The sequence below is a fragment of the Melopsittacus undulatus genome, chromosome 2 (assembly GCF_012275295.1).
Source record: "Melopsittacus undulatus isolate bMelUnd1 chromosome 2, bMelUnd1.mat.Z, whole genome shotgun sequence".
Lineage (NCBI taxonomy): Eukaryota > Metazoa > Chordata > Aves > Psittaciformes > Psittaculidae > Melopsittacus > Melopsittacus undulatus.
In genome coordinates this window covers 95,067,773-95,083,034 of record NC_047528.1, presented here as the reverse complement: position 1 = coordinate 95,083,034, position 15,262 = coordinate 95,067,773, and the positions used below count along the sequence as shown (strand labels likewise).

At 36.9% G+C, this 15,262-nt stretch overlaps 1 protein-coding gene across 1 annotated transcript in view; it reads right to left on the bottom strand.

Annotated features, from left to right (window-relative positions):
• Positions 1-14,650, bottom strand: part of LTN1 (listerin E3 ubiquitin protein ligase 1) — a 31,460-nt gene extending 16,810 nt beyond the window's left edge. The window contains exons 1-13 of the mRNA XM_005151637.3: positions 14,535-14,650; positions 12,854-13,057; positions 12,435-12,533; positions 11,310-11,540; positions 9,593-9,645; positions 8,974-9,154; positions 8,119-8,292; positions 6,861-7,051; positions 6,085-6,232; positions 4,938-5,723; positions 4,451-4,492; positions 3,224-3,416; positions 685-924 (exon numbers count right to left, since the gene is read on the bottom strand). Coding sequence (XP_005151694.2) covers positions 685-924; positions 3,224-3,416; positions 4,451-4,492; positions 4,938-5,723; positions 6,085-6,232; positions 6,861-7,051; positions 8,119-8,292; positions 8,974-9,154; positions 9,593-9,645; positions 11,310-11,540; positions 12,435-12,533; positions 12,854-13,057; positions 14,535-14,576 — 2,584 coding nt within the window. The 5' untranslated portion in view covers positions 14,577-14,650. The remainder of the gene's footprint in view (positions 1-684; positions 925-3,223; positions 3,417-4,450; positions 4,493-4,937; positions 5,724-6,084; positions 6,233-6,860; positions 7,052-8,118; positions 8,293-8,973; positions 9,155-9,592; positions 9,646-11,309; positions 11,541-12,434; positions 12,534-12,853; positions 13,058-14,534) is intronic.
• Between the last annotated feature and the right edge of the window lie 612 nt (positions 14,651-15,262).

The following is a 15,262-nucleotide window of genomic DNA, read 5'->3' as shown; positions in this document are numbered from 1 at the left end:
TTCAAAACCAAAGAGCTTTTTGAAATACTGAAATACTGAACATTCACAACAAGAGTCATTTACAAAGCAGCAGTGGTTTTCAGGCTATTGTTATCCTACTTCTATGACTCCACTGCAACATTTCCTTCTTTGTAGCTATGTCAGTAAATGCATATACTGATTTATCATCCAAATTCTGGACTAAAGAATATAACTCAGGATCTCAGTCTGACAATGAGACACTTGTGGAGAGAGGATTGGGTCACAATTTGTCAGAGCAACTTGACCCATACAAATGGTTTCAGAATAAATGTATGTATCTTTAATGAACTGATTGCACACATTTTTTCATAGGCACCCCATACTGCAGAATGAACAAACAAAAGCTCATTCTTTGTACTTCATAGATCTTAAATAATTTATGTAACACTCCAAAAAGTGTTGAATGTCACAGCTGCAAAGATAGCTGAAGCATAGGGATACTAACATCAAAAAAAAGTTTAAATCCTTGTAATCATGTACTACTAAATGTTGAGTAGTAACTACTGACATTGTAAGTTAAAGCACAAATTTTCACGTGAGTTACAGCTGCAAGCTCCATGTGTATGAACTCAATATTCTATTATATAATCTGTTCTATGGAAAAGAGTTCAGATGTAATCATCAACTACAAAAAAGTTTGGTTGAAGTTTTTTTCCAAATTACCTGTTAAGTGTGTGGCATCCTGCCTCTGAGCACACAGCTGGAAGATGGTAAGCAGCAAGTCTTCTGAGGATGGCATCAGTAAACACCCTTTAATTGAACTGAAAAAGCTTGAGGCTACATCACAGATGAAAGATACTGATGGTTCAGTATTTCCAGCTTCAGAAAGATCCTTAGCTTTAGACAGAGCTGCTTGAAGTTTATCAATAATCCTTTCAACAAAAGCTTCACCAATCAAAGATTCTATTAGGGAAAGGAAGAGACAACATGCTTTGATTACTTGTCTCTTAATGATCATGTTTATTATCATATAAATATGTACCTTTTTTTTATTTACTAATTTTTAATGCAAAATAAAGTGCAAAGTCGTTTCAGTCTAATGTATAGCTAAATTCTCTTTCTTACTCCACAGTTAAAGGATCATCTAGCCAAAGTTTCACATTGCAAGGTATACTTTCTCTAAACCAGCTGAAGTAGCTTAGACAAAACGTATATAAAAGACAGCAAGTACAGAGTGGTCCCTTTTCCCCTTTTATGCCTTCTAAGCTTCTGGCCAACAACAGTGAGACAGAGATTGCACCTGATTATCCCAATCAGACAGATCTTCCATGAATACACTTACTCCATTTTTCATGGGATAGAAGTAGGCTAATCCCATTTATTCTCAAACTCCACAGCATCTTGTGCCAACAAATTCTATTATTTAGTTATTAAGTATATGAAGAATTATAGTTTTCTTTTTCCTTAAGCCTATCTAAACAATGAAAAACCTCTTCCTATTTGCTTTTTCCATATATATTATGAATTTATGGGTCTTTACCACAACCCCATCCCAATCAATTTCACTGCAAGATGAAAAATTCTAGTCTGTTTTACGGCCTCTACAAGCAGAATCCATCGCATTTGCCTAACCACCCTTGCCATCTTTCTTTTGGAACATTTTAATTCCATCACACTTTTTTCAACAGCATATAGGTGACAAGAATATTGCAGGGACCAAAACTACAGGCAATATTCAAAATACTGACACACAAATGCCATAATAGTTTTCATTTGTCCCTTGTTCTTTTCACAGCAGTTCCTAATAAGCTGTAAACCTGTATTCCTTTTTTCATTGATGAGCACTATTGACAGAGAACCTTTACAATACCATTTACAGAGAACATTTACAATGACTGAAGATCTCTTTTCTGAGTTTTAACAGCTCAAAGCCTATTATTGAACAGATAGGAACAGCTGTGTTCTTCCCATGTATACTTTTGATATTTACTGGGTTTGAATTTCATCTATAATTATATCAGTTATTCTTCAATAGCATAACACACTGCTATGGTTCCGTGAAGTTTCAGTTTTGATTACTCCAAATAATTTATCAGAAACAATTATCATTCCAGTATTTAACTTTCTTCACCTTTAATTCATATCATTTGATAGGTTACTGATCTATGAAAGGCCCTTCGACTTATTCCATTACAGTTTACCTTCAAAAACTTAGATGAGAGATCACAAAAAAAAGAAATTAAAAAATCTGTTTTAAAGTCCATATACTTTATTTGGGCCCGAATCACTAAGTCAAGAATCACCATGGCTCCTGAAGGTTTAGTCTTCACCCCAACATGAATTAAAACCAGGTCACACAGCACCCAGCCGAAAATGAGCTCAGCAATACCTCCAGCTCTACAGCCAAAAGCGAAGTCACTAGAAAATTTCCCTAGGGTACCACTGACTCACAAGTGAATAAGTTTGTTGAAAGCTCTCTGGAGAGAGGGAACAGGTTTTCCTGATGCTCCTCTACCTCAAAAGTTCCAGTAGCCAAAGTAACAAATCTTACATCTTCAGGATGCACTACCTATGAATATCCACTGCAGTCAACTTGTTGCATGCAATCTTTGATGCATGAAAGCACCCCAAGTGTGCCCAGCTTTCAGATAAACCAAAGTATGTTACTTCATGGATTAAAGCAAATGCTGAGTTTAAAAAAACACAAATAACAAGTTTACATGGAAAACATCAAGGAAATTGAACTCCACTAGATGTCTATATGACAGATACCACAAAATGCAATGAAGACGTGAAACAGGAGGTTATTAACAGAAAATAGATTGCATATATAGCATAAATACATACACACACAGTTTTTAAAGTACATAAATCTAACCGAAAATGGCTCAAAGCCAATTTATAGGTCCTGTAAGAAGGCATTAACACCACATGCATGGGTCCATAACCATGATCTTTGATATTCTAGTTCTGAAGGTAAATGTCAGATGCTCTGGTTTAAAAAGTAGTATTATTTTACAGCATATCAGCTAATAACTCAAACTTTCTTAAATTTTCCTCGGGTTTTCCAGACTTGCAAATCTTAATCTGCTCTTTAAACACTGACTTTTGTTTAGCAATGCAGACAAAAAAAACAACATATTACAATGTCACTGCTGCAATCTCATGTTTACAAAATTTGTTAATTGGCTCAGGTAAAAAAACAAACACAAACACATCCCCTCTTTACATTTCACAAATTCCAAGGAATACTTATGCTTACCATTTTTAACATGTTGTGACAACACTAAGCTCAGAAGGGTCCACCTTTCAGAAGAGGCTGCTTCTGATGAGGTGGCTACAGGTTTTAAACCCAGGTGACACAGATCATCTGTCAGCATTACAAGTCTTTCTCCAAGTGTATCTCCTTTCAGCCAGTCAGAGACTAAGGAAAGTTTTGTTGTGCTTAAGCATGCCTGAATCACAAGAAAATAATAATCTTTTGGGGTATTAACTTTTATTACTAAGCGCAAGACCAATATGTCAAACCTGCACATACAGAGTGGGAATCATATTATCTGACATAAACAATAAGTCTCTGGGTGTTTACATCTGCAACAATCCCCCCAACTTTCTTTTTTGTCAGAGACAGCAACTTATGGCTAGGTTAGACCTCTACTTGAAAGTAAAACAAGTCACTTTCTGAAAGCCTTATTTTCCCTTTTCTCCAACTATAGAGCCCAGGGAATGCATACATTGGCATTATAAAGATAACTTACATTTTATTTCAGCCAACCTAGTCATCCATTTGCAACATAAAATCTATTTACAGTATCTGAATTTCTCTAAAAATAAATAGGACTCAAATTAGAAAATTATTTTGGTGATAAGCCATTATAAGGTACAAAATCACAAAAAAAGAGGGTACTCAAAATACACATTATCTGTAAGGAAACATACTGTGGGTCAATGCACTGGATTGCAAATCAAATGCTATGAGTTCTTGTCCAAAAACTTGTAATATTCTTCATATTTCATCCCAGGCAATCATATAAATGTCAGTCTCTCAGTACCCCGTGTGAAAAATGTAATACTATCTTTCCCTTGTAAGCTTGATGTGAGGGTGATTATACAAATAATCATTTTAATTGTTGGTCTACTACCCAACTCCATTCTCTCTATCTTAGAAGGAATAGCCAAAAGGAAATCAGGAAACCCTCTGGCTCAAAGAGCCAACTGACCAAAACTAGAAGGGACAAAGATTATTTTATTTTGGTACCATAGTTTCATTTTTAAAACTGTCCACAGATTTAAATGCAGTTAACATTAACTGCACTAAATGCAGTTTTACCATTTGTTGCTAAAATGAACACTCAAACTATTTGTACAAGATTTTCAAACTACTGAAATTCTTACCCCTTTAAAACAAAAATTTTCCAACACATGCAACTCTCAAAAGGTAACATCAGGGAAATACTCAAAACAAGAATAAAAAAGTCTTAAGAGGTACCTTTTGAATTATCTGGAGAAAAATAATCCATTTCAAATCCATCTGAAAAATAAAACAAAATTCCATAATATTAAACAAATTCTTTACTGAAAAGGAAGTATTTCATACCTTTTTAACTTTGTTTACAAATTTTCTGTAAGGGATAGAAGAAGTTGCTACATTTCAGAAACAAAGTTACTGCTTATGTTATTTTTGGCTTCGAAGTCTTTCTCTACTGTGCATATTTATTTATATGAATTACAAGAAAGGGTCTATATTTGTAAGAAAGGCTATCAATTATAAAAGCATACTGTATAAAGCAGCAAGACCAGAGAAATTCTGATGATGATTGATTATACCATACAGATGTCAACCTTCCCTAAATCTACCTTTCTTATGTTGAACTTATGAAGTTCATGTAAATTATCTTCCAAAGTAAAATTAACTAGCCACAGCCCACAAAAAGACTAGTCACTTTGATAAAAACTAACAAAATTAGAAGTCATACCTTTGTTAAATTATCAAGAATGATTTTCCTTTCATCATTACTGTTGCAACAATTAAGCACACTGTACAAAATGTCAACCAGAAAATGGGTGTCTTTTCTCCAGTCTTCTTTCAGCCAAGTTATTAAATTCATATACAAAAATCGTATGGATGGACTTTCATCATGAACTTTCATTTCATTTTGGGATTCAGTTTGAGCAGAACTTGCATCATTGCCCTGCTCTAAAAGTACTTGAAAAACTCTGTTTGATGAAAAAGAGTTAAGCAGGGCAGAGAGAAATTTCAAATGCCGTTCTGACTTCTGTTCATTCACATACACAATACTCAGTTCAGCAAGGCTGCAGACTAAATTCTCTAAAGGTTCTTTTCTTAGAAGTGAACTATGCTGCAAGTCAGCCTCTACTTCAGAGTCATTATTTCTCACTTCCATAAACTTTCCATTCTCTGTGTTTCTTCCAGATTCATCCTCATCTGTAAATCTGATTTTTAGAGATTTTCTGTTGTTTGGTTTTGTAGCACTCTTTGGATTCTGAAGAATTTCTAGCATACCAGATATGGCAAACAATGATTTCTCATCAGCATCCAATGTATCAACATGAAGCACACACATTTTTAAAAGATGATCCCAAAAATTTGACAACAGTTTCTGGAAAACTTCATCTGTGCCATCATCACTAGGGAGTTCTGCTTTAGCTTCCCAGGAGCTCAGCGTTTCTGCTAGTTGATAAAACAGTGGTCCATTTTGTAACCTGGGCTCCTTAAGTACAGCATTGGTGAGAGGAATTAGCTATGAAGACAAAAAAGTTATTAAAGAACAATGATCCAACTAAATTATCACTTTACTCTTTATGATACCAGGAAATAATTTGGAAAGCCCTTTCAAAAGTAATCCTGAAAACATCAGAATTACGCTTGAACGCTTAATAAAAATATACAGGGTGGAATGCCTTTTTTTTTTTTTAATGTAAACTGCACAGTAAAAGGGATGATTTTATAGGAAGGAAAAAAATTACTAAATTCAGTAGAACTATTTTCCATTAAATCTAGTGAAAATTTCAACACAGAAGTAAATCCCACAGAAATGTTCATTTTTCATCAACTTTGAATTATTAAATGTACACTCAATATTATGTATTTCTAATAAATACCTGGTCATATATAAGCATTTGATGAATTTGCCTTTGGTCATCTTCTTCATCTATTTTCTGTAGTATGGCAAAGCGCAGACACTCCATAAAAGCAGTTATAATTGCTGAACTTTCTGAAGGGCTGGATATTGCTCGCTCACTTGACAACCTATTGAAAGGCAACATTGGAGGGAGCAAATACTCAATCACACAAGCTTCTGAGAAACCCAGTATGTGTGTTACGAATATAAACTTGGTTATGCTGTTCTTATCCAGACATCATCAGTTTAAGAATATAGAATCACAGAATCACTGACAGGATGTCAAATCAAAACAAATTCAATAGGACATATTTAAAGCATCCAAACAATACATCCAGGTATTTAATGTGACTTACATTAAAATAACTTTTTCACGTAGTTTTAGCATTCACAAAAAAAAACCCAAAACTACATTAACAGAGGAAACATATTTGGTCAAGCATACTGTCTACTGTTTCAGCTGTTTGTCAAAACTCCTTTGCAATTTTCTACACACACCTCAGAGGCTTTGCAAGTACCACTTTCTGTCATTACAAAAGAAAAAACAAACAAACCAACCAAAAAAACAACAAAAAAATCAAAAACCAAACCCCAGCAAACTAAGAAACAAAAAGACAAGTTTCATCATAGCCAGTTTGAGATTGAACAACTGTGAGCTGTTACACATCTTTAAATACTTAAAAATTATTACTTTTCCTATTTCCAAATGTATTCTGAAATCAGTTTCCTTTAAATAAATAATTTTGTAGTTCATACCCTTGAATTATAGAGCTGAAAAAAGTCCTGAAATAGTCCAGCTTTGGTTCTGCAATGCCAGGAGGTACCCTGCTAATGAACGGCAAGAGATTTGGGTATATAATGGTAGCTAGTCCTTGTCCACCTTCTCGAAGCACTGCCCACAGCTTTGGCAGAACTCCTTTTTTGGCATTTACATGAGCCCAACAGTCCTACAGAAAGAAATACACTTATTGTAAATTAAATGAGAATATATTGTCTTGAAAGAAATCCCAAGCTAGATATTTAATATATCTCCCTGTGTTGTAGCTGAAACAAGTTATTGTACAATTTAAATTCACTTACCGGTATTTTTAAGAATCATTTTCTCCCTATCTCAGCTTGCAAATTTAAGTTAACATGATAAAAATGTTCCTGCATTAACATCAACTGACCTTGTTAGCAAAATGCACTTAAAGGCTTCTCTTTAATAACTACTTTAAAGATGCTTCTTAAAAACCATTGTAAATCATTGGTCCGGTATTTAATTCTGAATTCTTATTATTAAGAATACGCAATGATTTCAAAATCCTAACTTTAAAGCATCACCAACTCCAAAATTCCCCTCAGAATTTTTCTGATGGCTACAAAATACCTTGGCACTTACCCCATACTCCAAAATTTTTTTCATCTCATCTGATTTATCATAGTTCAGATACCTGTATTTATAGCAAGCTGAACAAAGCTGAACAATAAATCCTCCATAAGTGGTTACAGTTTATACCAGCAGTTACAAAAGAGATCAGCAGCATTAAGCCCTCAAAACATCCCAGTCTATGGCAACACCACTCATCCTGCTAATAAATTCAAAACTGGTATTTCACTTAAAAAGGAAAAAAAACCTACCAAAGTCACAGAACTGAACATCAAATTAGAAGCAGAAAACAAACAAACCAAAAATGCGTATCAGGTCATTTCTGTAACTGTCTTTAAGCAAGAAAAAGATTTTAGGTATCATTTTATTTATTAATAATTATATTTACTCAAAGGGATTCAGGTTAATTTGAGTAAACTCATAAAACATCTGATTTTAAGACATGTTGAATACAATATATTTCAAAGTTACACTGAAACCCTAAGGGGGGAGAAAAAAGGAGATTGTAGCATTGATAAGTTCATGTTATTAATCATACAGAAAACCCAGTCAAGCTGTTCTTCCTAATTCTACACAAAGAACAATGGCACTTGGTGAGAAGTTAAATTCAAGTAAAATATCTGCTCCTTAAACTTCCCACATTACCTCAATAGTAGTGACAGCATAAAGTACAGCTTCCCAAAGAGCAGGACACACCGCTGCATCACTGTCATCAATGCTGAGAAGAACAGCAGTACAAGCTCTTGGTGCTTCAGCTTTCATCAGCTCAGGCAAGTACTGGCAAAAAGCAGAAGCCAGCTCAAAGAAAGCTGAGCGAACCTGATACAAACCATATAAAAAAAAAAAAAAACAACAAAATTTGAGCCAAATTACAACACTTTGTTGTAGTTTTTCCACATTCTTTTCAAAGTCATCATAATTTACAACTCATGATCCCCATATTTTATCACATCAGCAAACATTTAAATATTAAAAATAAAAAAAAAATTGATAACCTGTTAAATATTTAAAAGTAATTTTTTAGCTATAACACTTCTTAAAAAAACTGTTTTAATATACTTCTCAAAAGGCATGTTTCCAAAATGCACCTTAAAATTTTTAGCAAAATACTATCAGAATCAATTAATTACTTTATGCACCATTGGTCTTAACAGACCAAAGACCAATAAAATGGTTAAAAAAAAAAACAAAACAAAACACCTCTAGAAAGCACTAAGAACACATGCAGTAAGATGACACAGTCTGTATCTCTTACATTAATTTAAAATGACAGCAGATTACTAAGAAGTAGATGGTGGTGACACATAAATAACAGATTAGCCTACTGGGCAAAGTTTAAAATTATATTATCTATTTAAGGCCTAGAAATCCAAAGGCTGTTTGGAACATAATTCAGCAAAGTTCATTCTTATAGGATACAAGTAATTAACACTTGCTTAGGCCTCAGTGTATTATCTTTAACTAAAACCAACCAAAAGAAGGAATAAATTAAAAAGTCACCTGTGGTATGTTATGTTTGCTGTATTTCCAAAACTTGTTTTGGGACAGAAGTGACATTAACTTTTCCTCCAGTGAATGCACCTCTTTTTTTGGCAACATGATCAGCAACTTCTTTAAAGCTAACAACGAACAGGTCAGAATCCGGAAAAATTTAGCTTCCCTTTCTTCGTCTGGTACAGTTCTCAGAAAGCAAAGCAAAACAAATTTAAGTGAGCCATAAATAAATCTGAAGGCTTCTCAAGCTCTTCTAAACTGAGTAAACTAAACTGTCTTGAGCTGTTCTATGTTCTTCTGATTTCAGACACCAGCAATGTACATACGTAAACTTGCCATAGGTTCCGATACTACCAAATCCCATTACAAAGTGTTAGTAAAAGAGAGTTTCAAGTTATCTGCCTTCCAGCTATTAAAAAATGCTATTCCTCAAAGAGCTGAAACAAGAGTTATACTGATAAGTATCAATGCTTCTGAAAATGTTAAGTCCCAGAGAAAGTTGCTGGGACTCAAGTAACTATTCCGTCTCCTAAAACAAAACTAAATCCACTACCCTCCAGGAACACAGAACCCAATATGGACTAAGACTTAAACCATATACAGTACAGCAAGCAAGCTAACGTACTGGGGGTCACTGAGTGTATCAGGTGTTTCTTTCAGAAGGTGATCTTGAAGTACCTATGGAAAAAAAAAAAACAAACATATTACACATGAGAATCTGATGTTTATATGTTAATAATATAGAATCACAGAATAATTAGGGTTGGAAAGGACCTTAAGACCATCTAGTTCCAACTTTCCTGCCGTGGACAACGGCACCTCACACTAGACCATGTGGCCCAAGATTCTGTCCAACCTGGCCTTGAACATCACCAGGGATGGCACATTTACCACTTCTTTGGACAACACACTCCACTTCCCTCACAGTAAAGAACTTCTTCCTTATATCTAACCTGAACTTCCCTTGTTCAAGTTTAAACCCACTACCCTTTGTCCTGTCGCTACAGTCCAGAATGAAGACAGTCTTCACATGATGATAAGTCTTTATATTTTTCAGAAACAGCTCTAAAACTTCACAACCTCCAAGTCAAGTCTTTCAAACACATTTTAGACATGTTAGTAAACAAAAATATAATTGACTCCTGCTGAACACATTAGCTGTGGTACTGTTTGAACCAAGACTTCACCACATTTCATAAGCTGCAGTTGTATGCCAACATGCTTCTGGTAAAAAGAAGCCAAACTGAGACAAAGCAAAAATGGTTATGTTTGCATATGATGGGCCAGCAATGCACACTTTGACCTTAAATCCAGTCAGTTCAGTTTCATATACTACTGGCAGAAGAGTATTAACCCTGATCAGAACTCAGTTTTCAGAGGCTCTTTGAAACACAGCTCAGCATTCAATCCTTTACCATTGAGGATAAACTCTGTCATCATTATTCCATCTGTCAGCATTACATGATGACTGAGCATCATTGATACAGGGGTAACCAATGTACAGGGGGGTAATACAGAGAAATTGCACAAGGGAGGTTAAAGGAATTCCTTTGCTTAAACAGAAGCATTGTCTGTCCTCAGTACCTGCCATTGCCATCTTGTCAAGGAATTGATTACTGCTGGAAATGGAGAAATAGATGCTAGCTCTACTGACAAAAACAGATGATTGGTCCTACTGAGAAGCGAGGGAGAAGCAGACTGGGCGCCGACCAACCCCTAAGGCCATGTCTGAAGGTTAAAAGGTGTAAAGTTTAAGAAGAGGAAGACTCATTTACTTCATCTTGAAGACCCCTACCTACAAGAGGAAGACTCTTGTCTGTCCTGAGACCCCTGTCCATGACCAGAAGGGGCACTGCGCAGGTGCAAAGGACCTTCCGGCTCATTATAATACGAAGCGAGGATAGATAATAAATATGTATAGGCGGATTGAGCAACCTCATGCCTATGTATACCTTAAGAGAATAAATGTAAAGGGAGAACAACCCTGAGGTGTGCATACTTTGGAGGAGCTATCCCCATGCACCTCAGCGCTGAATAAAAGCACACCTACTTTACAACTTTAACTAGTTGTGGAGTCTATCCACGCATCATCATTACTCAGAAATGCACATAAGAAAATTTGTTTCATACTTTTTTCTCTGATTCCAGTCATCCTAACTACAAGTCACAGAAACAGAGGATGTGTTTTTGCCTCAGTCTTTACATTATGAGGAGCTAAGTTTCAGGTGAGGAAGAAATTTAACCATGAATAACAGATGAGAGAGGATGAGTTTTAAGCCTGTAATAAAAAATTACATATACTCAACACAGAGCCTTAATGATATAGAAAAGTATAAACTCACGTTAAGAATTTCATCTTTACAAAATACTAAGGCTTCAGGTTGCTTGCTTGAAGGAAAAGCTTTTTCAAAAGCTACTTTTGCAGCAGAAGCAGCAGGGGAGTAAGTGTCACATTGAGCAATCAACCAGTATCCCATAATACTTTTTAAGTAGGGAGCTAAGTGCTTCTTTACTTTAAGAATCAGTTGTTCAAAAGACTGCTGAGTTGCTTCTCGAACGCGGCGATCGTGATCCTGTTAAAAAAAAATATAAAAAAAGTTTATTGTTTTAAGAGTTTTACCTTTAGTGCCAGGTACTTCAAAGCAGAAGTGATCATAAAGCAAAAAGCTGTTCTCAGTTTAGCCATTTTTGCAATTAATTGGGCTACATAAATTTGAAAATACACAACAAAGTCTTGGTAACCCTAGGTAAGGGGATAGTCCCAACTTAGCAGCATCGTATTCCCAGTGCGTTGTAAATTCAAAATTTTAGCCTTTTCCCAATAACCCTAATGACAGTTTCTACTTTCACTTTAAAAAAACATTTAACAAAAACAAAGAGGCAAGAGAAACAGGAAGACTTGAAGACACTTTCTTGACTAAAACAACCATAAGCCTACACAAACTGTGCATCATTATCCAATTTTTGTGTGTGAATTTATATCATCATGAATTTCTATGTTCTTGGTTCCTGAAAGAAATATTAAAGATTCCTCTTACAAATCAGCATTGTGATTAATTTTGTCCAATATTTGTTTGGTTTTGGGTTTTTTTTAATATTAAGTCTAGTCAGGTATTAGTCCTAGATAAAAATATTTATAAGAGCACATTCTCCTTAGCCATTCTGGAAGTGACATAAAATAATTTTTCATTAAGAGAAATGTCTTGTCATCTTTTAAACATAAAGGTCTAATGAACAGCTATCCCTATCCAGTAAGTAGAGCCCAGATTTCACCAGTTCAAAATTCCACTCACTGCCAATACTGACATATCTCCACAATGAAGAACATTACTTTCCTTCAACTTCATGTTTGCTCCTAGGACAAGTCAGTAATTCCAACATAGTTAGATATATCAATAAAGTCCACCCCAGACATTTCCACAGGAAGTATCCACAGAGCTTTTTAATTTAGATACTTTAATACTTACCAGTGAGATTTTACAATAAATTCTTGGCCAGTAAGGAAGAACACCTTTAACAACTTCTGCTTCCCTTTCCTTGCACATTGTTCCAAATTCTTGCATAGCCTAAAAAATATCAAAAGCATGATTTAAGAATTCAAATAGATGTCCTGTAATTTATCAGCTCCTACCATACAGTGCAATTCTTTTTCAAAAATCAATTCAATTCCTGCAATTAAGCATCTATAGATTAGATGATTAATTAGATGCTTCTACAGAATCTAGTTACTTCTATGAATGCTCCATCAGCACTGCATGATGGATCTTTTCATAAGTCCTCCAAGATACCTTCTGGATTGCAGTTTTAGCAAATTTATCAATATGAAATTAGTATCAGCAATCTTGATATATTCCTCTCCAACAGAGAAGACAAAGGATATACCTACTTTTAATTTTGTTGTGATATCCCTTTTAGAGAGTTTTCGCAACACCATTCGAAAATCAGCATCCACAAGGCTGTCTATCTCCTCTGCTCCTTGAACTGCAGGAACATATCCTAGATCATTCTGAGATGTTCCAAAGCCAATAAACCCAGGCACTGTTCCACGTTCTTTGGCAAGGAGCTCTGCAGCTCGGCCACTGCTAGAAGGCTGACAAAAAACAGGGACATAAGTCAGTTATCTACTTCAGTCATTTTATTTTAGTTTGCATTTGAAAGAATGCTCCTATTTAAATTGTAGAATTAACCTTCTATTTAAAACAAAATCTCATAAAAAAAGAGCCACCACATATGCTTTACACATAAAAGTTTGAACTAGAAAATTATTCCTCGCTTCAGAATCAGCATTCTGTTTTCTAATAATCCATGAATACTTATGGAAAAAAAATATTGGTTTTATACACATACAAAAAAGTATAACAGACAAGTTCTTCTGTAAGTGAAGGATTTATTAAGAAACCATTTACTCTCTTTCACTACTGGTTTTATTAGTTCTTCTCGTGTTACTGCATATGGATGGACACAGCCTCCAAGGAATGCTCTTCATATCACTGGGCAAAATAAGAATATGCATGAATCAAAAGATGATACCAGCAGCAAAGAGGCCAAGAAGGATTTAGAAGAACAGAGTGAAAGGATGCATATGTAACAGAGTGTGATACTATCCCATTAGTGCTACAGTGAGCATTTCAGAGTTCAGCATCTCTTCTAGTTTGCCCCAGTTAAGTCAACACCTTGTTCATCGTATCAGTGGCTCATGTTTATTTCAACCACACTCTTCCCAAAAGATTGTCCCCAAACCCACTGATGCTTTAATGTTCTCTGTGAGACTTTAGAATCCAAGTATCTTTTTGTTTCATTACGATCCTTGTAGTTTTGTGAGTTTGCATTTGCTTGTTTGTTTTTAAAGTAATGACAATTTGCTGAAGTCCACTGTACTTTTCTGATTTTTTTGAGGTACATAAGCCACATTTTACCTGACTATTTTATCTGCAGGCCTGAGTACTGTATCTACATTCTGCATGGGAAATCTCAAATATAAGGACTGCTTCTTTGTGTTCCCTATTCTTCGCTAAACACAAGTAGGTATTACATCACCTGAACACAACTCTTCACGCACAGTTCTCCCATATCAACCCAGTGCCATACAGCCACCACCTCAGGCCCGGTGGCGGCAAAAGAGATCAAGTAGACACAAGTGTGCTCCAAACCACTCCACAGAGGAACGCGCTACGCACCGGTACCTCACTGAACTCATACCCGCAGTGACTTGCCGGTTACACCCCCTGCCCTTACCCCTCCCTGGAAAGCCCGCACGAAAGCAACAGAAGCGGCAGGCACACTGCCCTGAAGCGTGGGCCCAGGCCAACAGTCGCCCGCAAAGCCCGGCTGTGGCCCCGGCTACGACAGCCGGGCCCTAAGACTGCGCCGCCTTTCAGCGGGGGTCGCCTCCGGCGGCCTACAACCCAGTCCCCAGGGCACCGGAAGGTGAAATACGGCCTCAACCCACTCGACAGTGCCCGAAGCCCCAGCGCCAAGGCCCGAGCTCCGCCACTCTCCCCGTCCAGACCGCGGGCCGGCGGCTTCGGCAACACGGGACCAGGGCCCCACAGACAGGGCGCGCTCACCCGCAGATTGCCCTTGGTTCGTTGCTTGTTCTTTCCCCCCATAGCGGTGACAGTAGCAGCGGCAACGGCCCTGGGGAAGGGCCAGAAGAAACCGGGCGCGCGACCGGGACGGGAGAGGCGGCACTTCCGGGGGAGCGGGGCCACGCCCCTGACTCTGTAGTCAGCGCAGCTGTCTGGCACCCTTCTGTAGCGGCGCCGTTTCCGTACGTTTACAAAGACCTGGGACCTGTCAAAGGATCGGAGGCAAATCGGCGCTTGCCGAAGGAAATCACCGAGGAGTATTGGTACGGGACGTGTCCGAGTGCACACCAGAGATCTGCATGTTGGGGATTTTAACAGATCTTCAACATCAGAAGCAAGCAACCCCTTGGGGGCGTTCAGCCTAGAGAAGGTTCTAGGGAGACCTTATAGCAGCTTTCCAGTATCTAAAGGGACCTACAGGAAGGAGAAGGACTTTTTACAAGCGCATGCAGTGACAGCACAAGGGAGAATAGCTTTAAACTAGCAGAAGGTAGATTTAGATTAGATGTAAGTTAACAATTCTTTACTATGACGGCAGTGACTCACTGGAACAGGTTGCCCCGAAAAGTTGTGGCTGCCCTGTCCCTGAGTGTTTAAGGCCAAGCTGGTATAGTGGAAGGTGTCCCTGCCTATAGCAGGGAGGTTGGAACTAGATGAGCTTTAAGATCCCTTCCAACCCAGCCCATTCTATGATTTATGACATGTGT